Source organism: Lichenostomus cassidix, chromosome 1, assembly GCF_008360975.1.
Source record: "Lichenostomus cassidix isolate B80296 chromosome 1, HeHo_3.0, whole genome shotgun sequence".
Lineage (NCBI taxonomy): Eukaryota > Metazoa > Chordata > Aves > Passeriformes > Meliphagidae > Lichenostomus > Lichenostomus cassidix.
This window is the reverse complement of record NC_139479.1, coordinates 7,986,985-8,011,608: the sequence shown is the minus strand read 5'-3', so window position 1 is coordinate 8,011,608 and position 24,624 is coordinate 7,986,985. Positions and strand designations below refer to the sequence as shown.

The following is a 24,624-nucleotide window of genomic DNA, read 5'->3' as shown; positions in this document are numbered from 1 at the left end:
TACTTGTGTTCTTCCTGCATGATGAGTATTCTTTGCAGTGGATTGTCAAAACTGTGGGCTATAATAAATGAAAATTTTTTTCCTGTTTTGATTGCTTCCTAATATTTTTTATTAAACAGGGAACTTTTTTTGTTAATTTGAAAGCTATGACTTGCAAACAAGTATTTTCACAGCTCTGTAAGTGACAAATCCTTCATGAAGTTTCCCTGGAGTAATGCTTCCCTGCCATCGAATCAACAGCCTAGTCTGTCTCCAAGGTGAAGAGGAGGGAAAAAAATCTGCTACTCCAAGACTGCTGGACATTAAACGCCAGAAACAGAAGTGCAGCAGGTAAGAGCACATGTTTCTATTAAGCACTGCAGTACATGGTCTTTAGTAATTACTGCCCATACTCTACACTGATCACTGCTCCTTCCTCATATTCCCGGTGGCAATGATTTCCATGCTCCTGCTATCACCAATTTTCTCCTTGCTGCTGCTGAAAATTGATGCTTGTATTGCCTTTGGCTTATGCTTTTTGTCTGTGACTGACCGTATTTTTTAGTGGAACTAAAAGGTACCAGTGAGTTCCTTGTACACTTTCAATGTGAGGCTAATGTCTGTTACAATGGCTTGCAGAAAGGCATTTTGAACCAACTTTTGTATCAATCAACCAATTCTAACCTCCAAGAGGAATTTTAGACAGCTATCTGTTTGCAAAACAATATTTTATTAATAAAAAGAATTATAAACAGTAAGAAAGAAACCCCAATTTTACACTGAATGAAAAACCCAAAATTAACTCCCAGAAAAGCGCCTCAGTTCTTCACTCTCTGTACAAGAAATTCCATTAGGTAGTAATCCCACATCCACATTCATCCAGCTGTGGGGTCCCCAGCAGGAGGAAGGACATCAACCTGTCAGAGCAAGTCCAGAGAAGGCTACCGAGGTGATCAGAGGGAAGGAGAACCTCTCCTATGAGGAAAGGCTGAGAGAATGGGGATTATTCAGCCTGGAAAAGAGAAAGCTCAGGGATGACCTAATTGTGGCCTTCCAGTGCCTGAACAAAGCCCACAGGAGAGCTGAAGAGGGACTTTCTACAGGAGCCTGGAATGACAGACAAGGGGAAATGGCTTCAGAGTGTCAGAGAACAGGTTCAGATTAGATATTAGGGAGAAATTCTTTCCTGTGAGGGTGTTGAGGCACTGGCCCAGGCTGCCCAGAGAAGCTGTGGCTGCCCCTGGATCCCTGGAAGTGTTCAAGGCTAGGCTGGATGGGGCTCTGAGCAACCTGGTCTAGTGCAAGGTGTCCCTGTCCGTGGCAGCAGGGTGGGAACTAGATGATATTTAAGGTCACTTCCAACCCAGGCCATTCTGTGATTCTATGATCTAAAGATGACTGAGAGTACAAAAGAGCATTGTGCACATTCCTATGCAGAGCACCTACATGGCTGGACAGATTTACCAATACACACAATAAAATCACATCAATGATTAAAAAAGCCACGCTTTGTGTAGCACCAAGGGGAGAATTATGTGGATTTTAAAAAATTCACTGACAACTGCAGGCCCTGAAATCCTTAATTAGGGACATGACTGACCAATTTCTGCTTGCAGTTTCATCTCATCTTTTCTCAAGGGAAATTTGTCAATAAGGGCAAAGAGCTCAGCTGGTGTTGCTGGGAAAGGGTAGCGTTCCTTGTCCATCCCATGCTTGTCCATCACCACGATGTTGAAATTGTAATGAGGGATCCTCAGCAGCAGCCTGCAAAGGAAGGAACTTGCTTTGTTAAAGGGCAGGAGCAGCCTCTTGAGGCTGAGCAGAGGAAGGAGGGGATGGTCAGAGGGGCTGACACAGAGCCCACTTGGTTTTGGCATTCAGAACAAGGAGCCAGGTAAAGAGCAGGTGCCTGTATGTGCTGCAGGCTCTACCTCTGCAGTAGGGAAGGGCCAAGGTAACTGCATCAAGCTCTGCTCTCTGCCATTACCTACTGCTATCACATGAGGAAAAAAGGTTAGACAAAAAAAGTAGTATAAACATTGCCTAAAGAAAACCCTTGTGATGAAGCTTGAGTTACAAATAAGACTATTCCCTTTCTTGGCTTCCATTTCTTGGCTTTCCTTGGTACAGAAACCACAGTAAGAAAAAGCAGAACAAAATTATTGGAGTCTGCTTTCATTGCTACCTAATAACAGCCATCTGTGACTCCAATATCAGAGGAACAAAAGCCACTGCTGATCATGGAAGAGCCCTTTTCTTCTGAAGTGATGAAAGTGGTCATTTAAGCTCCTCTGAAGGTACAAGAGTAACAAGTTTATCTGTGGTGCTCTTTTCATCTTTTGCCTGGAGTAATGTACTAGAAGATCCTTAATTATGCAGTCAGTCAACATCATTAATGTGGGCTAAATAAATTCAGGCAGCCCTGAGAGAATGGTGTGAGGTCATGAAAGGTACCATGAAGAAGAGGGTCTGGGAGATGTTGCAAGGGTGTGAAGCATCAAAATTGGCCTTCCTCAGCCTTCTAACAAGTCTGAGTGCTCTTGCTGCAGTTAGGGAGCTTGGCCATTAAATTCAAACTAAAATAAAGATTAAAGGTAAGCAATGCAGATAGAAAAGTACATTCATCTTGTGCCATGTATCACCTAAGAAAAAATGCTTCTAAAAATCCAAATGCTAAACTTGTGTGCTTTCCAAAGTTTTAACTGGAGCACCTGTGCTCATTAGCCTACTGAAATGTCAATTCTGGACAACACCTTTATTCAAGACAGAGTTTAGGAGTGCATTTCTTACTGATTTGAGCACCCTGCAGAACTGAAAAGCTGTAATTCACACACTAAGCAACAGCAAAGAAAAAGTCAATGGAAAACTAACTTTCACTGAGTGCAGGGCAGGTCATACCATACCAATTTCTGAAATGTAGCTTCATTGGAGGTTGCAGGAGAGCAGGAAATGAGGTGTTAAGAGAGCTTATTATTCTCTACAGAGGCACAAGAAAGCCATTTCAACCTTAGTAAAAGTATTTTTATCCAAAAAAGTAAGAGACAGCATTTTTGTGCTCTCTTTTTCCTTTTATTGAGAACAATTTTTTTAAAATACTTTCAGAAAAAACGCTCTCTGCTGTGTCAGCAATTTTCAGTGTCTCTAATTAAAACTTACTCCCTTTCCTCAGTCATATCACAGAATATGTTGCCTAAAATGCTCCTTGACTTTTTTTTCTAAACAACTCTTTCTTGTCCTGCCAATGAGGCCTTCACTTTTGGCTTTTGTTGCCTTCCAATCCCTAGGAAATGCTGGCACTTGAATTCACCCTTTAAAGAGAAAACCAATCCTCTGCCAGTCTAAACCCAAGTCAAAACAGTTTAGGCACCTCAGTAAAACTGCTGCAGTCAGGCTGGGGACACTGAGATAATTTCCTCTTTGAAATGCTGCCTCAGTGCTGTCTCATTCCTATATGTGGGACTTCAACGAGTTTCCCCTACCACTGTCTCTCCTCTGGGCCTGGCCACAATCACCAGCCCTGGTGCAGAGGATGAGCTGTTGCTGCCATTTCAGGCTACCCTGGCAGATGCTCCAGGGCTCTCCTTGCAAAGGAACAACTCCAATACAAACACAGACAGACTTGGAAATGTTTGCAGTGGTAGCACCTAAAAATATAGACCTATATTCCTATGATCATAGGCATATTTAATATATAATAAATAAAATAAATTAGTTATAATGTTTTAATTTGCTGTAGCTATTACACAGAGAGCAAATTAATCCCAAAGTGTGCTCATCAACATCTACCTTCCAGTGTCTAGCTGTGTACATTAGAGCAGAATATGTACATTTAGAGGGCAGGATGCAGGGAATCAAAAGCAATGCAATTTGCAGGATAAAGTGCAAACACAACAGCAGTGAGAGCTTCCTTTACCTGAGCTGCAGGGCAAGTGATGGGGGCAGCAGCTTCACACCTATTCTTCCTATCTGTGCTGGGAAGACACCAACCAACTCCACCACGGTGACGTGTCGGAGATCTAACCCACACTGTGCTGGCTGCAAGGGTTCAAAGGAGAAAGAGGGGTGTTAGTCATCAGTGGGACAACAGGGGAATGTTTTGAGTGCGCAGCAAGTGTTCATAGAGCCCTCTCTTCTTAAGTTAGTAAAATGTTTTAAACCAATTTAAGAGTGTATTTTGCAAACTCCCACGGCAAAGAGTTAGAACCTCATGACTCCAGGGGAGGTTAAGTAACAGATTCTCAGCTACTCTAGAAAAACAACACACAGGGACCACCTAGGAGAAGTATAAACTTGTCTTTGCAGTTATATGAAAAGATGCCAGGATATTAAGCACTGCACCAGTAATCTAATTTGGCAATGAAAGCAAATTATGCGAAACAGAAGTTGACGGCAGAAAGTTTTCTTCCATGCCAACTCATTTGCCCATTGTCAAGAAGTGGAAAATGTACTATAGCCATTAAATTCAGTTTGATCAATACATTGAATTTTCTTGTCCAAGTTTATCTAATAGGGAAAAACAGGTGCTTTTTTGTTTTCCTTTTTGTTAAATACAACTGTAATTTAGGCCAGCAGTTAAAAACATTGTCACATTCATATCTCAATGATTATTTACACTGCATTTTGTTACAAGCTGTGAGAAGAAGAAACAAGATAAAAGCACTTGCAGCTGTGAAAGAATACAGAACTGGTTCCCTTCCTTCCTTTCCCTGAGGACACAGATATATTTTAGAGATACATCTCTAAGAATTCCAAGAAGCCAACAAAAGCGCCACATTTACAACACGTAAGAAGGACAATTACCAGAAGTTCTGGTTTTTTTGGAACAAAACACTCCAGTGTTATCTCCAGCACTCTGGATGATTTCTGTGCTATGTCTCTGGTCCTTTGTTTGCTGGTGCACTTTTTATTTCTGAAGCTATTCACACTTCCTTGCAATGTAGTTGCAAATTCTGTAAGCCTGGTTTGCATGAACTGTGTAAGTGCTGCAGAGATGGGTTTGGTTGGTTTTATTCAACTTCTTTAGCAGCTGGGATAGGGAATTATTATTGAACACAAATTAATTTGGGGAGGGTGGAAGGGCCAGAACTGCCTGGGATTCAGCAACTGGTCAGTCAGAGGCAGCACAATCCAGAATGGAGCTGAATTAGAGACTGGGGGTATATCTTAACCCCTCTGAAAAAGATTAATCTGCAACCATGACTGCTTCAACCAGATGTTCCAGTAGCTGCAATACAACAACTGAAGTTTATGGATTTGTATCCAACAGTGGAGCTTGTCCTCTTGTGTTTTTAAAGAAAAAAATAGTTGCACATCCCCCTTAAATGTGTTTTACCTGCAGCATTCCCAGCTGCATCCTGTAGAAGAAGTTGGCTGCAGTAGGAGTTGAAATAATTAGCAGTCTCCGCTTCTCATAAAATTGATCCAGAAGTGCAGCTGCAGTCCTCACATTCACATTAATATTCATGGCTAGATTTAAAATTAAAACAAAAGTTATGGAGTATACTAAAAACAGATCTATTTCCAGAGGCAGAGTTAGACAGCAGAAACACAAGAACAAGAAACAATAATAAAGAAGACACGGGTGAAATACCAGCCTCATTGAAACCAACAATCTTACTGTAGACTGCTCTAGCTTGCCCAATGGATTAACTCCAGAATGTGACATTTTGTACAAAGCTTTGAGCTAAAACAAACTCTAGGAAAGAGTAGTTTAAGGTGGCAAAGGCTTCAGCTGGAAGTGCAAACTGACAGAGGAGACAAAGATGATGTTAAGTTTCCTACCTCTGGGACACTGCAGCTGTATTCCACCCCACACCCCCTTCCCAAATTCTCACTGCCCTAAGAACCACTGTGCTGGATTCCTCCTGGGAAAGTGGTGAAATACTCACTTACGTGCACAGGTTGGCTCCACTCCTGACCACCCTGAATTGTACTGGCAGACTCGAGCTGGGCTTCCCTGCAGCTCATAGCCACCAATGCAGGAGAACTCACAGGTAGCACCATAGTTATTTCCATCACCTGAGCACTTGATGTAGCCATTATCTGGGGCATTTAACTTCACACAGCGCCTGACTTTGAGCAAGAGGAAAAAAACCAAAAAAAACCATAGCATGAATCACCATTCATTACTAAGACAGCATGGGTCAGTGGAACAGCAGTACCAAAGACATTTTACTGTTTGCTTTCTGCATTATTAGTCACGCACTTAAAAACCCCAAACAACCAAACTGAACCCCCCCAACCCTTACTCACTCTTACGTAAAATGAAACAGATGTGTAGGTGTATACATGTGACAACAGGTTATGGAGCACAAAGGGCTGACACTGAAAACTCAGGTAGCATCTCTGCATATTCAACTGCAGATGTTAAGATCTGGACATGTGAAAGTGCAGCCCTGCTTGACAGATATGAGTCCCAGATGAAAAAATGCCTTCACATCCCTGTTTCAGCAGCTCACAAGCCTGAAGTGACAGGGAGGAGCTGGCAGGAGGGAAGGGGTGTGGAGCTTGAGGCAGGCCTGATCAAAGAAACTCTCCCCAGATGCACAGGAATGCTGCAGACTTGGCCCCCAGGATCTTGAGCAAGACTGAACTCTCCCTTTCAGCATCATCATGGGAGTTTATATACACAGACATATGCAGATAAGTACAGAAATGAGGACATTTTCAAACTGCCTACTAAGCCACATGCAAATCAGCAACTGTATTTGTAGGGTAAAACATAATTCTTACCTCTGACTTTAACAAGAAATTTGCAAGTGCCTTTGTTTTCAGCTCTGTCGTACACAGTATATTGGATTTTGTGGTCGCCTTCTGGAAAATGTGACCCTGGTGGCATGCCTTTCAAAATAACACTAAAACAGGAGATAAAACAGGACAGATGTTCATAAATTCAGTATTTACTTACTGACAGTGCTGTAAAAGCATGAAGAGGAATGTTTGTGGCATGCTAGGATTGTATGGCTGCCTGCAGGACTGAAGACTTGAGAGTAAGCAAAGGAAGAAGCTAGGCAGAAGTGACCAGAGGATTTAAATTTGCTAACTACAGCCCACCCTGCTGAGACAAGGGAGGTAGAGTGGGCATAGTGTGCTCCCTTCCTGTAAGACAATCCATAGTGTAGCCAAGCACATCATGCCCAGGGGAACTAAAGCTTCATTTTCCTTACATAAGAAAAGTCAACACTAAGAAAGAAAACTTCCAGCCTCTCACAGTGGGGATATATTCCATCTGGCTGCTCTGAACGGCTCCTAAGATTGTCATTTGTCTTAATATGCACAGAAATGGAACAGAAAGTAAGATTTAGTGTCACAGCAGAAGGGTGTGGTGACCCACAGCAGCATTTTCACCTGGAACTTGTCCCTGTCCTGCACACAAGGTGGGAGAATACAGGTAAGTCAAACATATCCCCACTACTGAAGCAGAGAGCAGAGAGCACATAACCAAAGAGGTTTCCCTGTCATGGAAAAGCTTAGGTACTCAAGGAATTGAAGGACCCTGTGCATTTAAGAAAAGCACTGCATACTCGATAAAAACAGCACAGTTTAGCAACATTTTATAAAAATAAGAGATGTGATTTATGGAAAAGCTTCCACTGAATGAAGAGCTTCCCTCTTTTGAGCTGACAACAGTTTCTCGTATGACAAAGTCTACATGGAGTATTCCCCAGTTTTTTGCCTATCAGACATTCCTTTGTCAAGAAGGCATTGGAATTTCTTTATTCTGATATTTTATTCTGTTAATTGTCACCAAATTGTTACAGCAGACCTTAGCAGCAATTAAGTTTTTAATTTTGCAGTGAATTATTCTTTATGAAATTATTAAATTATAGCAATAAAAGGGCAATACCAAATTGTGCACTTGAACAGCTTTTTTTGTATTCACATGAAACTGTAAACATCTTCAAGCTTAAAAACTCTGAGCTTTTAAGCTTAACCAGTCCACTAATGTAATGATGTAATTTGCTTCCTGAAAAAAGCAGATTTACTATACTCCTACTATTGTAATAATCCAAATAGATTTAACCTAAATCCTGCATGATAAAAATGGGAAAATCAGTGACAGTAGTGCCACCACAAGTACACCTTCTCTTCTGGAAAATGTGACTGTGAAACCATAGAAAAGGACAAAGAAATTTTGAAGTGTTATGTCTAAAACCCAATGTCTAAATTCACCAAGGTTTCAAACAAGAAATGTTACTTTAAAGGTAACTGCAAAATCCTGAGACATCAGCAGCCAGCACTACTTTAGGAAGAACCCTAAAGATGATTGCAGATACTATTTTGTGACACACCTTGTTTTCCTTAAAACAGTCAAACTTACCTCTTCTGTTACTTCCAATGCACTACTCTGTTTTCACTGTTATGTACAAAAGGTAATTTGCTGTAAGAAAACTTTTAAGAAAGAAGAAAACTTGTTGACTACGAGACCTGCAAAAGAGCTCTGGAAGATTTCACAGGTGCAGTTGTTTATTTCGCTTATTCCACCAGCTCTAAATAATCATGACAATCTGCTAACCAGCTCCTGAACAGTTCACCTCCAAACTGTCAACTTTTCCAGTTAAACACGCAATTCCTTACAGAGCAGTTCCATGTGACAGCTATAAAAAAGCAAATTTGATGAATTAAGGGAAGAGGGTACCTGGCCTGTCAAATTGCTAACAAAAGACTAAGAAGGATAAAATGCAAACATGCAGAGATTTTCACCTACTCTGTCAGAATCCCATCAGCAGTGTCCCGTCCCTCTGGGGTGTCCCAGAACACTCTGGCTGTCAACTTGTTGGGCTCTGCAGTTTTCTCCTTCACACTTGGGCACTGGATCCTTGGAGGTTCAGTATCTGTTGAAATAAATGCCACAGAAAAGTGAACTGGAGCATCTGCTAGAGCTGTGCAGCTCCTGCACAGCTCCTTCCCTGCTGTCAGGGTGACCCAGGAACACCTCCAGCTGGCTTCCTCAGCACTGCATTCACCCCAGCCAAGGCACGTGGAGCCTCTACTTCTCACATTTTTGTAAGAAGAGCTGACTGTGATCAACCCTTTGCACTGCAAAAAAACCCAAGTAGAAAGAGTTACTCTAATTTTATTTACACAGTTCAGTTAAAAAGTAATGTCAACAAATGGACAGCTTCAAACTCCACGGAGGATATCCAAGACTGTACCCAAGGAGCCTAGATGCTCTGTTTATTTGCATTCTTTGTTCATCTGTGCAGCAGATAATGTGATTAAGAGCATTTTTAAAGCACAATGAACATCGACCTCTCTCTGCACAATAACTTTGCATGCTTCTCTTAACATACTGGTTATTTTTCCTGCAGTAACAGCAAAATGAGAAACAACAGAAGACTGGCACAATTATCATTTTGTGGAGAATTGATGCTGTATTTGATTTTTTTCCCAGTTGCTCTTATAACCATGTCTTACATCAGTAGCCAGCACTACTAAGACAACCATTCTATCAATATAGCCTTAGGACATGACAGAAGGATGACTTATCTTGGTGACAGCCATTTAACACAACCTCTGTTATACAATCAGCAGGAAAAGTAAATCTTCCCAGAAGAAAAGACAGTGACATTTTTCAATCTTCTGTAGGAAAGCATTTATTTCAATATATGTTACATTAAAGATATATATTTATCTTTAAAGATATATATATATCTTTAAGTGCATTAAAGATATAATAGAAATATTATTCAAGTGACTATTGGCATTTTTAGCTAACTGATAGCCAAAACCAGCTGTATATTGATCTTTCTTTTAATCGAAATTATCTCAGCTACATGAGGGACATCCTTCCTCTTAACAGGATGGGGACAGAGGACAGTCTGCTTTGTTAGGACAGAATACTAATTGTCTGTAAGGACTTCTGTAAGTGACTGCTAAAACATTTTTAAACAGTCTGCTAACAGCAGACCTCACTGTTTGCATACAGGAACTGTGAGCACACAAGGTTTGAAGGGACCTTCTCCAAACTATGTGGTATTACCACAACTTAAATCTTAGTGTTGTTTTTACTGGGTTACTTGGGACTTGTAATCATACTCTGTGCAACAATTACCCTGCATTTTTGGAATAAAAAAAGAAGAGTTAGTGCTAACTTAGCCTCTTTTCTTTGCTGCTTATGATTTCTCCTTACTTTATTCTGCAAGACAGCATTCTTTGTAATAAGCACACCACCTCTGCAAACAGATGAGCTTCTGGAAGTGCCAGGAAATACAGAGGACAATATTTTATCATTTCCCAACTTAAAAGGCTTGTTTTTCTTCCTCTGCCCACATCACTGAGAAGGACAAAGCTTGTTTTTGCAAATAAAAACAAGAAACACCACAAAAAGTCTAGACCTAAGCAGCTCACTTCTACATTTCTACAACACCAAATAACAGGAAACCTGAAAAACATTTTATGAACATCAGGCCACAGTGGAGAGGCTCCAAAGCCATTTGCCAACCTAGACTGAGCCACAGGCATTCTGAGGAAAACCAAGTTATCATACACACAAAACACTAAGTACAAACCCTCTACCACCCACGTGCTTTAAATTACTGGTATCATTTCAGATGGCCAAAAGATGTTTTCCTTTGTGGGTGGCTGCTGAAGCTTTTATCAGAGGCTTCCCAGAAACAAGGGCAGCAAGCTGAGACTTCCCTATGTACTGAAATTTCATTAGTAGTCAGGAAAGTTAAATCTCAACATTTATTTATCTCTCTTTTGATTTATGTATATAGAAACACTTCCTCCAGCCAAGGTTCCCAGGAGATCACTGACTATGTAATGAAAATTGCTGGCATAACTAGAGTGAACTAGGCTGAAATTTAAATTAGCTCACTGCAACCATGCTGGTAACTACAATCCATTTGCATTCTCTGGATATATTTGAAGACCATGAGCCCAAGGAAGAAAAACAACAGTTCAGGCAACAGGTTTACTTTCAAACCTGTCTTATCATTAAGCAGCAGAGAGTGTGACAGACTCCAGCACAGAGAACATGCTGGAAGAGCAGCACAGTAATCACAGGCTACACAGGGGTCACTCAGGAAGCAGCAAAAGCTGTTATAAGAATTGTAAAGTGCTGGCCATTTACACCAGACTCATCTTTATTACAGTGGTAATGCTTGGAGCTCCTGTGTAAGAAAGATACTCACTTTGGACTGAAATTACTGAGTGACAGACCCTTGAACCACTGGAAAACTGTTCTTTGCCTCCTTAAGAAGGACAGCTTTTTCTCCCCATGAACTGGATAAAAAGGCCTTTTGGAACTTATGTGTGCAGGTCTTTGGCACTGGCAGGTTCCTCACAATGCAGACTTCCCGGGATACAGACCAAATAATTCCCTACTTACCCACGCAGGCTGCCGGCCGGCCGCTCCAGGCTTTGTTGTCCATGCAGGTGACAATGCGGTCCCCCTTGAGCTGGTAGCCTGGGGAGCAGTAGTACTCACACCTCGAGCCAAAGTAGGCACCATCCAAGCACTTGAAGCCCCCGTTGGTCGGCATGGACAGGGTAGGGCAACGCTTTTCTGGAAAAGCAGACAAAGACTTCTGGGAAGCTGCTACCCTCCCTTTATGGTAATGTAAATGTGGGTTATTACAAAGAAATAAAGACACAGCTGGCAAAGAAGTGAGAGAAAGTCTTGTTCCACTTGAGGTTTTTTCACACTCTTATTAGCTGCATTTCAAATTTAACTCTACATAAGCAACAGTGGCCTAATACAATATTTATATGAGAAAAGGGATGACAAATACCTATTCCTCTCTTCTCAGGAAATGTTTTACTGCAAGAGCCCATTTAGACACCTGGTACAAATTGTGTCAACTTAGAAAGTCTAACAAGGGCAGTATTTCAAAACAGCTTTAAAGCTCTGTCATAAAATTATTTTCACAAATAAAAATCACACACTCATAAAACATTCCCTATCTGCTAAGAGTATTTGTACCACTCAGATGCTTATCATGTCATGTAACCCTGTGAGATCCTCAACAACAAACTAATCTATTTATCCAAACATATTTCCAACCTTTAAAATAACAGTAACAATCCAACGATCAGTTTCAAATGCAAGTAAGAATTTACTTGGAACCTGGAGCACAAGTCACACAGACACAGAGATTTTGTAGCCACTTACGTTTGCACAGCACCTTCCCAGACCAGCGTTTGCTTGACTGACAAATCAGCTGGTGAGGGCCATGCAGTTCGTAGCCTTTTTGACAGCGAATATCACATCTTGTGCCCAACACATTCTTGTAATACTCCCCTTGAGGTGTCCTGCAGTTTGCATAACCATGTTTCACTTTAATGGGGGAGCACCACGGTGTTTCTGGCACAGAGAAGAAAAAAACCCCACACAACAGCAATTAGAAAAATGTAAAAATTCAGACACAAATATAAAATCACTTTGCTTAATCAAGGTCACAAAGAAGAAACGGAAAAAAAATCTTATTTAAAAAGCCCCCAGTCCTCAAAGTGGAGAACACTGCAGAGGTGCATGTACACATGAGGTCAGCCCTTTAAAGATTGGCAGCTTTTTTTTTAATGACAAACGTTAAAGATTGTAGCCATTAGACTGGAGGGGTTGGGAGGGCAGGTGGGGTTTTACTAAACTTTTTGTCCATGGAATAAGTGTGCCACCATGTGGGCAGTTTGATGACAACTGGGCTGTTTTTCCCTCTTGTTAACCAGACACATCAAACTGCTCTTTGACAAGAGAAGTTTGCATTAGGAACTACTTAGTCCAGCTGCACTTGTCAGCTTTCAACATTTATCTCTCTTAGTGCTCATTAAAAAAATAATCTTCTGCTTCCATAATAATCTGTGCCTGGCAAAACTCAGTGATGGCTCAAGCTCTCCCCCAGTTAGAATGGATGTCACTCACATAAAACATATTGAAAATATGTCAAGCTGAACCTGCTCAAACTGAACCTTTATTAACTGGCTAGGGATACAGTGTAAAATATTCTGGATATGGGTACCACCACCTCATGAGGATTTAACACCACACTGTGATGCTGATGGGCACAGCACGAAGTAGAGACTTCTCTTCCTAAAGTTTGACATCCTTTGTTTAGCTTTGGCAACAGGGTGCACCAAGAAAATGGGCAGCTTCTCACCTCCTACACAAGGAGTGTCTAATCCTGTCCCCTTCTCACCCCAAAATTTGAAAAGGACATACTGGGAGAGGAGAGAGGGATGAAGGGAGGGATTGCAAAGTGAAACGAGAAAGATGACAAGTCCTGAAATCCTGTGTGACAATGTATGACATGAGGGAGGGGAATGAAAAATCTTTTGAATTTTGCAAGCAAGATGGAAAAACCCTCTAAACAAACAAAACACATGAGTTTTAGCTTTCATATTCACGAAGTCACAAATGTCATTTTAAAAAAAATTCCAGATCGTCTTTGGCAGATGTTCACTTCTAGGTCTTAATTCCTATAGCAATTAAGAACCTTTTCCTATACTAGCTGGATCAGTTCCACACAAAAATAAACAAAAATCAATACAGCATTTCTCATACTTGGAATATTTGTATGCAGTGTACAATGTCTCTAGGACACATTTACACTTTCCTGTTGGAAACTACACTTTTCGTCTGCATTTTGCAGTGCTGGTTCTGAGTCAACACAAATAGCATCTGCAGACTAAAATCAGAGACTAATTCTCAATCTTTTGCCTAGACCAAGGGCACATTCCTCTAGACTAGTCCATTTCTGAAGCAGCTGTACTGTGATATGCTTATTTTTGTCTTTCACCAGTACTTTGAAAACCCTTTACAAAGATGTGTGACATTACTCCCAGTGTCACCAAATACACACTAACTGAGGCACAGGACACAAGCAGGCCAGTCTAACAGCACCCCTCAGTTTAGGGGTAGAGTACAGCTCAGCTTTTTGGCTCAGCCACAATCATCCCACCTCTGTTTCTTCCCACCTAAAAGCCTGTTTTCTGAATCTCAAATACATCCTCTGCTATTTACCTTACAATTATGCAAAGTGTTTTGGTGGAGAGTGGGTTTTGGTTTGATTTTTTTTAGAACTGTTTCCTGTCCTTCACCCTAATCTCCATCCCACAGTTCCCAAAACACATTTAAAAAATCCCCACACCAACTGACTCAGGCTACTTCATTGAGGAGCTGTATCACAGTGGCTCCCATTTTTCATGCTTGCTGCACACCAAATTAAAACTGAGACAACAGATGAGGAGTGGGAGCTGGTGGGAACAGAAGTCAACCAGCTAGTGCTGAAATAATGAGTGATGCCAGCACCCAGCTCTGCCCCCTTAACTGCTACCCCAGTGCCACAGGTGCACCACAGGCATCACCTCTGACCACTCTCTGGGAGAAGCCACACATCTTGGATTCACAGCCTCTGTCTCATTCATCTCCTGAAGAAACCCAACTCCTGAACTTTCCCGTAATTTCCTCTTCAATGGTTTCATCCCCAAACTTTCCAGCTCTTCTGTCCCATTTGTTCTTCCCATGCCCTGAGACCTTCAATTTCACTACATGCCTAAATGTGTAGCATTACCTTAACTAAGAATTAGCCTCAGATTTTCTGCATAAGGTCTTAAACCTGAAGTTACTAAGACAACACTGACTGAAAGGGCAGGATTGGGGGGATGAAAATTCATTTGGGCTGAGTTTTCACCACAGCCAGTTATGCAATCCTTCAGCAAATCAATTCAAGATACTTATGCCTCAGGTTTTCCATGTATATAAACTCCAAATGCACACAGCTGATTTCCTTTGTAAAGGGCGTTAAGACAAATATGCTTTGCAACATGATCAAGAGGCTAATAATAATATAAGAGGGCAAAGAAGCTGTTTCAGATATTGCAAATCGCCTGTTTTCCTGCAAAATTTTGTGGTTTTACAAATATACTTGATTAAACAGCTGCCCGTATATTTAAAAAAATTTAAAAAAAAAAGGTGGCTAAAGCTAACAAATACAGTTTAATGCACTAACACAATACTGAAAAAGAAAAAGCTTTTCCTGTAGTGTTGCAGCTACAGTGGTTTACAGAGAGAAAGAAAGCAAAGCTCCTAGAGAAGGGCAACGTGAATCCTATACTGGACCAAATGATCCTGCCAGAAAGAAAAACAAAAACAAACATGCTTTTGGATGCAAATAACTCGAAGAGCTTAGAAGGAACATCTGTTTGATTTAAAACATTATAATGCTTACTCTAGAACTGATTGTGATTAGAGCAAGTGGGTGAGGCAGTGTTTACAAGCTATTCACAAATATCAGGGTTTAGACCAACTGTTAGAGATAATGTGAAAAGCACATCAAATGATACAATAAAGTTTTAGATCAAAGTTTGTTTCTTTTTAAGTGAAGGCACATACTGTTTTCAAAGGCTAAGCAGCTACATGGAGCACCTGTGGAATATGAGATGTGAGGCCCCAAGGGGTCACACAATCTGTTCCCTGCCTCAAGGCAAGATCAGCCATGTTCCTGAAGGCTGTGGGCATTATAAAAGCTACAGGTTTCCCAGACACCTTTTCTGGAACTTCACAATCTATATCAGGCACTGTTTGCCCACATTAAATTTGAGCTTTTAGGTACCAAGACCTATATACTGGCTTTTTGTTTAACAGAAAGTTTGCACAGAAAGAACTAGAAAGTCCGTCAGAAGTACAATAGCCTGTATTATCACTTAGTAGCAAAACATTTCAGAGACTCAATCCTGTGTTTGAAACCACTGGAAAACAGGCAACAAACAGAAATGGTTGAAGCCCCAATGCTGCCTTTAGCTATAGGGCTACTGCTTGGTCATTACAGCATCTGAGAAACCAGAGCAGAGCCACTGGAGCTGTGATGAACACAGGAATTGCTGTATTAGGGAAGCCTTTCCTCATGAAATATGATCAGAGATGCCAAGTGGCAGGAAGGAAGGCACTTTCTAGAGCATCATCTCCCCCCACCCTTTGGTCCTGTTTAACCACCAGCCCCAGCTGAGCCCTTCCTTCATGAACAGCATGCAAAATGACCAGCTGTACTGTTACTTGCTGCTACAACAGCCAACAGAGCTGATGGTTCACCAGGGAGGAAGGGAAAAACTCCTTAAAAATGCTGTAGGCACAGAAAATCTTGGCGATGTTTCTCTGGAAAGCTGAGCAAGCGGGAAAACATCCAGATGAAGACAAAAGGGTCTAGTAGGAGGTCGATTTTCACCCCTCCCAGTAAACGGCAATGTTTTGTTTGCAGAGAGGGTGAATTTGTGTGCTCGCCTGCACATGTGCGCAAAGAAAAAAGCCAATGCTGCTTACATATGTGAACATCAATGGAGAAAATCCACTTCATTCCCGTTACTGGTAAGTTTTATTTGCCAAGCAATGGGCCACACCCAAAACGCTGGACTGCACATCTGAGGAGAAGCTCTGAAGATTGCTACACAGCCCATTTTTCCTTGCTTTGTCTTTCTCCAGCCCCTTCCCCCAAAACCAACATAAAGAAGTATGCTAATGAAGAGTCAGCCTTTTCTGCTCCCATGCTTTATACTCTTAGATTCACATTGTCTGTTCCTCAACGTTTGGCAGTAAAGCTTCCAAACTTGGGGCAGTTTCTGGTATCTGTGTGAACGAGTCATTATGCTTCACTTACCCTGGTGACATTTTGGCTGACATGAGTATAATCCACTTTGGATCACCATACAAAACAAAAGGAGTTTATACAGAATCCACATTTTAACTACTTGCCTGCCCTGGTATGAACTGGCATTGATTTATCTTCACGATCTCTGAATTCCTTTTCTATGTGTCTGTAGAGGATCCCACATTACAAGGCAAAGAAAAATTACTTAACCTAAATAAAGCTTTAGAGAACTATTTGTGCACATGTCTGAAAGCAAAATTTTATACTTAAGTATTTTACTGGAAGATGAGACATTTATGAAAACAGCAACACAGCCATAACAGCAGTACTTTTCCCTTGGCTGTTCATAAACGTCTGAATTATTTTATGACTTACCTCTCATATGGCCCATTGATTCTTTGCAGAGAATCAATAATGTACAACAAGACACCAGTGACCAGTATTTTCAAGTAACCAAAATGATGACAACTCTAGCATGTCCACAGATCAATTTACTAAAAAGAAATACAGTTGCCATTTGAAGTGACAAATTTAATGCCATGTTTCTTTAATGTCTAGGCTTCTGAGGGATTTTGGCAGAGGAGAGCAGTATTGTGACAGAAGCAGATTTTTAAGAAAATTAACAGAGCAAATGGAAGATTTACTGGTAGTGGCAAAAAACTTCTCAATCTTGCTAAATGGCAAAGTCTTCCAGAACAGGGAAGAAAACCTGAATTTGCGTTATAAACATGCCAGTCCATTCACTCATCCAGCTACGTAATTTGGTTTTGGAATGTACACATTCATCTGTTAAACACACTTCACTTGGCACTTCTGGTAGCAGGTTAGCCTGAAATGCAAGCCATCTTATGGAAAGAAAAAAGTAATGAAAATCAAGCTCTCTTCCATGTACTTCTATACATTACCATCAGTGAGCCCAGGTTTTGAGTACACTTATCATTGATGGTTTTGTTGGCATGTATGGAGAAGAAAGAGAAGCTCTTCCTGATTTTCATGATTCAACAACCTGATCTCCCAGGAGTAAAGGCGATGCAAAAGTTACTTACTCAAGTGCATGAAAGAGCTGTGATCAGTACTTGGTCTAATTTCCATTGTTAAAAACAGCAGAAATTAAATCTTGATCTAAATATCCATGAGAAAAACCATGGAGCTGGATCACCAAGATTTTATAATCCATGGATAGAAAACAGAATGAAGCTTTCTGTCAGCAACCAGTTGATCCTCTTTAGCACATAAGCAAAGCATTCACCTTTATATCTACTGCGTGCATAAACATCCTCATCATCTTCAAGGGGTGAATATCCCGATCCTACAATAGAAAATAAGAGAAAAAAACTGCAGCAAGAAAGGAAATACAAATTAAAAATAAAAGAAAGCTTTGAGACAAGACATGCAAGATTAGGATGCAATAATCTATGCAATGTCACCAGCATGGGCTTCTCTGAAGCTCAGAGTCATAGCAGACGCACTTTATAGTGAATTTGGAAGGGGTAAATTGGTCTGATAATCAAGTGAAATAGTAAATTTCTCTCAGTGCTCCTCGAGCACTGCTGTGCAATGTTGAGTTGCACATGTCCAGTCACATCTCCTCTGTTACAGAGAGCCCACCTACCATGTAGCTGATCCACTGAGCAGAGAGCAGAGCAGGTACAGGTCAAGGGCCACATCAGAGGTTTCACTATAAAGTGGTTCCATAGTGTCAGTGGCTGTTAACAGCCAGCAGGCCAAATGGCAGAAGTAAAATGTAAATAACTCAAGTACAACCCTCTTTAACAACCTGTACAATCCTCACACCAAGAACAAGACATCGAGGCACATTACCTGCAAACTCAAGTTACACTCAAATCAAAAACATGGTTTGGTTTCAAGCATTCTTTTGGAGTTGCTCAAATAAAAAGACAGTATAGCTCCACACTTTTAAAACCCTGTGCAATGGCTGAAAATTTAAGATAAAGGTAAAAGCTGCCTTCTATAAACCAGAAACCGTTTGGAGCACCACTACTCAAATAATCCATCAATAGAACAGTTGGCAAGAAAGCCTTCAAAATTCCCTAAACAACACGTAAAATTAGCAACTGCAGAGCATGAAGTCTAGTCTAATTTCTAGACCAGTCTTTGCTACAAAGAAGGACTCACATAAATTCCCCCTATTGAAAAATCTTTCTAAAAACTTTGCATGCAATAGGCAGGTACTCAGGGGCCACGGGAGCTTTTCATGTGGTATTTCTCAAGTTATAGCATTTGGGGTTAATTCACTGCCATTTGTTGACATCTGAGACCACAGTATCCACAGGCTGCTGCCTAAAGTTAGGCAAAATTATGTAATTCAGGCACCTCAATAAGCTATTGATTTCATGTGCAAAGCACACAACTGTTCTGCAGAAATCAAACCCAGGAGTTTGACTTCTGTCAACATCTGTCAACAGACTCCCTTTCTTACTTAAAAAACCCCAAAATAATCTGCCCAGAAAATGGTGAAACTTGATTTCTTACTCTACCAGACTCAAGAAAACCCAGTCCATGTATTTGCAGCTGTTCCACTGGATCACTGGGAATCCCTTCACCAGTTTGAGCTGGGACCTGATGAAGTGAATTTCCGAACAGCTTCTCCTCTGAAACTGAGAGATTTATATACAACAAAGTATTTCTATCACTTAGAATAATTTCACTGGATTTTTTATATTTATTGTTGAGGTTTTGGATGCCTAAACACTGACATCTGAGAAACTTCTGAACATAAAAACAAACTTTCTGGCACTTGCAATCTGACTGTACAGATAAAGAACAAGGTGTGATCCCTGAGGGCTTCAAGAAGGCTTTGATATGTAAACAAATACCTCTCTAAGCATCAATTTTTCTGTCAGAAATTGGGATACTCTTAGCTAATTACTCACTTGGAGGGTTATAAAATTGTTACCTCAGTGTTATCACTAATAATTGTCCAAAATTTGGTGTGCAATGACTTTAGCATCTAAAATCAGTAAATCTTAGAATCATGTGAGCTCTTATGTATTTCCCTTTCCTTAAACAAGAAACAGTTAACTGCTTTTGAAACTATAAAAAACTGGCATTAAAGAGTTATTTACTACTGTTGCCCTGCTCTATTGATCAAGCTTGACACCTCCCATTTCCAACTCATTTTCTACCTCAAAATGAGAAGCGAGTCAGGTCTCTTTCCTAACAAGCAATGTTTCATTAATAACCAAACAGGTTTGGCTCGAGGAGCCACAAGAGATGTGTCGCCATTTCATCCCCATTTTCTCAGCCACAAATCAAAGTGTTTTTGCTTCACATGCATTCAAAATTGGCTACCAAGCCATGTAAGGACAAAGCATTGTTCTGCGTTGGAAGTGCTGAAATTATCACGGTTAAGGGTAAAGCAGGCTCCTGAAAAAAACCAGTTGTGGACTTTGCTCTGGCAGATGTCAACCAAAATGCATGAAATAACACTTCCATTTTAAGATTAATCTATGGACTTACATGATCCTGTTTATGTCAGGCAAAAAAGATTTCTTCATTCACATAATAAAATTCCCTCCCCACTGCAAAGGTTCACTTGTGTAGGTCTGATGGCAAAATCAGGGCACAAGAACATACTGCCAAGCTAGGCACTGCATACACAGGTGTGTACATGAACAACACTTCACAAGCTATTGTGCTATAAATCCTTTATAAGCGAGAAAAAGAAGAAATGTGACCCATAAGAGGCAGAACACCTATGCACACTTGCCTTCCCAGGACTGACATAGGAATTACTTACCTCTTTGAGTCTGATCAGTTTAAAGGAAGATACAAACAACAACAGTATAGTTCATTAAACCAACCTGCAACTTTTTAGTTTACTGCCCTGAAACAGGACAAGTTCTGGAACACAAGTCCTATAATGAGCTGCTGAGGGAGCTGGGGCTGTTTATCTGGGAGAAAAGGAAGCTCTTCATTCTCTCTAACTACCTGAAAGGATGCTGTACCCAGGAGGGGTTGGTCTCTTCTCCCAGGTAATAACCAACAGGACGAGAGGAAACAGCCTCACCTTGGGCCAAGGGAGGTGTAAAATAGCTATTAGGAAAAAATTCTTCACAGAAAGGGTTGTCAAAAGCATTGGAACAGGCTGCCCAGGGAAGTGGTTGAGGCAGTATCCCTGCAGGTATTCAGAACATACCAAGATGTAGCACTTAGAGACATGGTTTAGTGGAGAATTAAAAAGAGGCATTTTGGAAAATCATTTTACAACTATCATTTTTGGGGGTATAAGCCCGTATCTTTGCCTTCCATAACCTTACCCCAAAGAGCACTTGACAATGCAAAAGAAAGTGTGTCAGGAAAATGACTGATAACTCATCATTTCCTCTACCTTAGTGCACTTTTTACGCTGCTAAACTATCGGATAATTTGGCACCTAATACTCCTGAGAAGAACCTCGAAGGCAGACTCTGAGAAAGTCTGACCTTATGCCACTGCACAGTTCTGGTACGGAACAGGGCGGTGAACACGACTCGTGGGGAAAGCAGAGCTCGGCGCTGTCATTTCTACACCAGATTTTGGTGCAGCGCCCCCGGCCCGGCCCCGCTCCCCGCCCCGGCTCTGCCCGGCCCCGCTCCCCTTCCTCCCCAGCCCTGCTGCCCTACCCTCGTACTCCAGGCTGGCCCGGGCGCCCAGGGCGAGCAGCGCGGCGAGGCGCAGCCAGCAGCTCCCCATGCTCCGCACGGCGCCTCTGCCCGGCCCGGGGCTGCGCGGCCAAGGGGCAGGAGCAGCAGGAGGAGGAGGAGTGGCACGGCGACATTCTCCGAGCGGCTCCCGGGCTCCCCGAGTCTCCTCCTCCTTCTGCCGAGCCCCGCCTCGCCTGCCGGGAAGGCGCTGGGAGTTTGGGATGCTGTGGGGTGCGGAGTGTGCTGTGCCCGCGCTGTGCCCCAGCGGCTCCTGCTGCTCGCTGTGCTCCGGTGTGGCCTCAGGGATCGCCCGGCGCTGCCCTGGCACTGAGAGCTGTGTGGGATCCCCGCCCGGCCCCACCTCAGCCAGGCACCGAGAAGGCCGGGACTGTGTGTCCAGCCGTGTTCCCTTAGGATCACAATTGGAAAGAAGCTCAGAGATCATCAAGTCCAACCTGCCACCGAACACCACCATGTCAACCAAACCACAGAGAGCCATGTCCAGTCTTGCCTTGAACACCTTCAGGGACAGCAACTTCACTACCTGCCTGGGCAGCCTGTCCCAATGTCTAATCACCCTTTCTGTGAAAAAAATTCCTTCTAATATCCCTGCCCTGGTGCAGCTTAAGACTATGTACTCTCATCACTGCCTGCTGGAAGAGACCAACAACCCTCATTTTGCTACACCCTCCTTTCAGGGAGCTGTAGAGAGCACTAGGGTTCCCCCTGAGCCTCCTTCATTCCAGGCTAACCCCAGCTCCCTCAGGGAGTCCTGTGCGACTTCCAGACCCTTCCCCAGCTCCATTCCCTTCTCTGGACACGCTGCATCCCCCCAATGTCCTTCCTGAACTGATGGGCCCAGAACTGGACACAGAACTCGAGCTGTGGCCTCACCAGTGCCCAGTACAGGGGGACAGTCACTGCCCTGGTCCTGCTGGCCACACCATTGCTGATACAGGCCAGGATGTCACTGGCCTCCTTGGCCACCTGGACACACCTGAGCTCACATTCAGCCACTGCTGCCCAGCACCTTCAGGTCCTTTTTCTCTGGGCACCTTTCCAGCCACTCTGCCCCCAGCCTGTAGTGCAAAGATCACCACATTTCCAAGTTTTTGAACACTGGCAGGAAATTGAGAACAGAAAAAAACCCCTAAAAATACAGTGAAAATTGCCAATTTCAGCTGCATGGCAGATTTCACAGAATAACAAAGAAAAAAGACAACAAAAACCAAACAAAAACCACCTCAAAACTATAATGACACTGTGTCTTATGCACACAGAAGCAACATGAATTAAATGAACCTAGGCAGCATCTTCTGTAAGTCTGCAGGCACTGGCCACTCTTGATATTGGGAAGAAAGAAAAAGCTCCTTTCACATTTGACCTATCCTACAAAACAGAAAAAGTGCTTGGGAATTCCTCCCATATTCAAAAAGTTCATCAGTTGAAGCATGTGTAAGAAGAGAATGACCAGTTTCCACCAATAAGTCTACAACATCTGGATTTCGTTCCTCCAATGTTTTGCCTCAGAGTTTTACATTCCACAGTACCTGAAGCCATATCAAATGTGTGCCATATCAAATATGTGAATTTAAAACCTTAGCTCTACTGCAGCAAACTGAAAAGCTTCTTGGAGTATGGCAGGGTCACCCTAAGACCTCAGAAGTCTGGAAGATGCACATGAAGGGGCAGAAAAGGCACAAAATGGTCACTATGTTCACATTTTGTGCATAAAAATACTTGCACTCATTTTATGATGGTAGTTAAAATGGAAAGCTGGGTTTTTCATCTCATTCTTTACTGCCTGAACATTACACCCCAGAGTTCTGCAAAACTCATGTTTAAAAACCATTTGCTTTGGTGGGATCTCAGTATGTGTTTAAAAACTGCCTGCACATTCAGGTGTTTTGTTGCATCTGGTCTGCGAAACTTAAAAAGAATTCTATATATAAATTTTGTTTTGTTTTAGAAATGTTAGAATCTTACAACGGTTTGGGTTGGAATGGACCTTAAAGCACTGAAATAACCCTTTTGTATTCTGCAAGAGTTTTGCTCAGCTGAGACACAGAGGATATCCAGACAATCATGGTATGTTCCTGAGTGCCAACCAAGTTAATAATCCTATGTGCAGTTTAGCAGCCCAAATGATCAACTTCCAGAGATATTTAGGAATTTCCCTGCTCATATTTATGGAAATACACAGGTGTATAGCACAGATTTGAGCTTCTATGCACAGCCACAAGCTCCAGTCCACTGGAGCTTCTATTCCTTGCAGGTGTACAGTCTTTCAGGCACAGAACGTAATCCTATACCAAGAAGATCCCCTCAGGGCTGTACAAAGGATTAATTCACTGTGTCTCAGTATTGATAAAGATGCAAACACCGTGTTTTAACACACAGGTTTTAACTTGCTTCAAGAGAGATGCCTCATACAAGATTCCATCAAAGAACAGATCTTTCAATCATAATCAAAGCACAACTGAAATGAAGAACAGAGAACTTCAAATTATTGAGCTCAAAAGAGGTCAGAGATGCCTGAAGTTTCTCTGCCAGCAGTAGCTTATGCTTTGTGAAATAAAACCACCCAATTACACAGAAATCATGAATCTGATTAGGAAAATGTAGGCATGGGTTCTTTTCCCAAAAGATAATCTCTTTCCTCCTCCCTTGCCATCTGTGGCCCAGTGTGACTATGAAGAAACACTGCAGCTGACACCAAGCCATGAAGGTGTTTCCGAACAGATTAATTACATGTTGAGAAAACTACTGCTTTGCATAGAAGGCAGCTGACAAAATAAAACTTGCTTCACGTGCTGGGAAGTATCGTGCAACAAAAAAAGCACTACTCCTGGCTCAAGGTGTTTTCACCACTTCAATGAAGTCCCATATCCAGAGCAGGTAGCCATGACCACGCAATTTATTCTCAGAAAACTCAGTGGTAGGATGGAAACTGCATGGATACACAAGTTAGTGCTAGTCCAGAAAAGCTCTGCAAAAATACAACTGAACTCTGCTTCCTTTTATGGGCACTTGTAGATATCTTAGATACAGCAAAACCAAAGCAAAACACTTTCCACCACTGATTTTGGTTTAGTTTTCCCACTCCAGACTGGCAGTAAAAGTGGAAGTGGCTCAAGTGGCTCTGACTCAATGCAGGCAGAAGTCCTGTAACACAGCTGCAGTCAAAGGAAAGCTGGCAGACATAACAAGAAGCTACAAATCCCTTTGCCAACACATCTATATGATCCAGGAACCTTAGTGCACTCCCAGGCTGCTCCTGGATACTTTGCTCCATTGCAAATGCATTTGCTTTTTCTGTAATCATGTGTTTAGTGTTAGAACAAGTAGTATACACACTTAAATGACCAAAGGTCTTGGGCAGCTGTTTTTTAAATACTATTCACTTGAAGCTGTAA

General features: G+C 41.9%; 1 protein-coding gene across 2 annotated transcripts; it reads right to left on the bottom strand.

The window, feature by feature from the left end:
- Positions 1–690: 690 nt before the first annotated feature.
- On the bottom strand, positions 691–21,345 carry SRPX (sushi repeat containing protein X-linked). 2 transcript variants are annotated; one of them, XM_085049230.1, is made up of 10 exons: positions 21,188–21,345; positions 17,812–17,871; positions 12,098–12,289; positions 11,315–11,491; positions 8,687–8,813; positions 6,712–6,833; positions 5,872–6,051; positions 5,312–5,445; positions 3,893–4,014; positions 691–1,743 (listed from the first exon to the last, which is right to left on the bottom strand). In XM_085049230.1, the coding sequence occupies exons 1-10, from the start codon at positions 21,255–21,257 to the stop codon at positions 1,563–1,565; spliced, it is 1,365 nt and encodes a 454-aa protein (XP_084905356.1). In that variant the 5' UTR covers positions 21,258–21,345; the 3' UTR covers positions 691–1,562. The 2 variants fall into 2 exon arrangements, with proteins under 2 accessions (XP_084905356.1, XP_084905358.1); XM_085049232.1 differs by lacking the exon at positions 17,812–17,871.
- Positions 21,346–24,624: the final 3,279 nt, after the last annotated feature.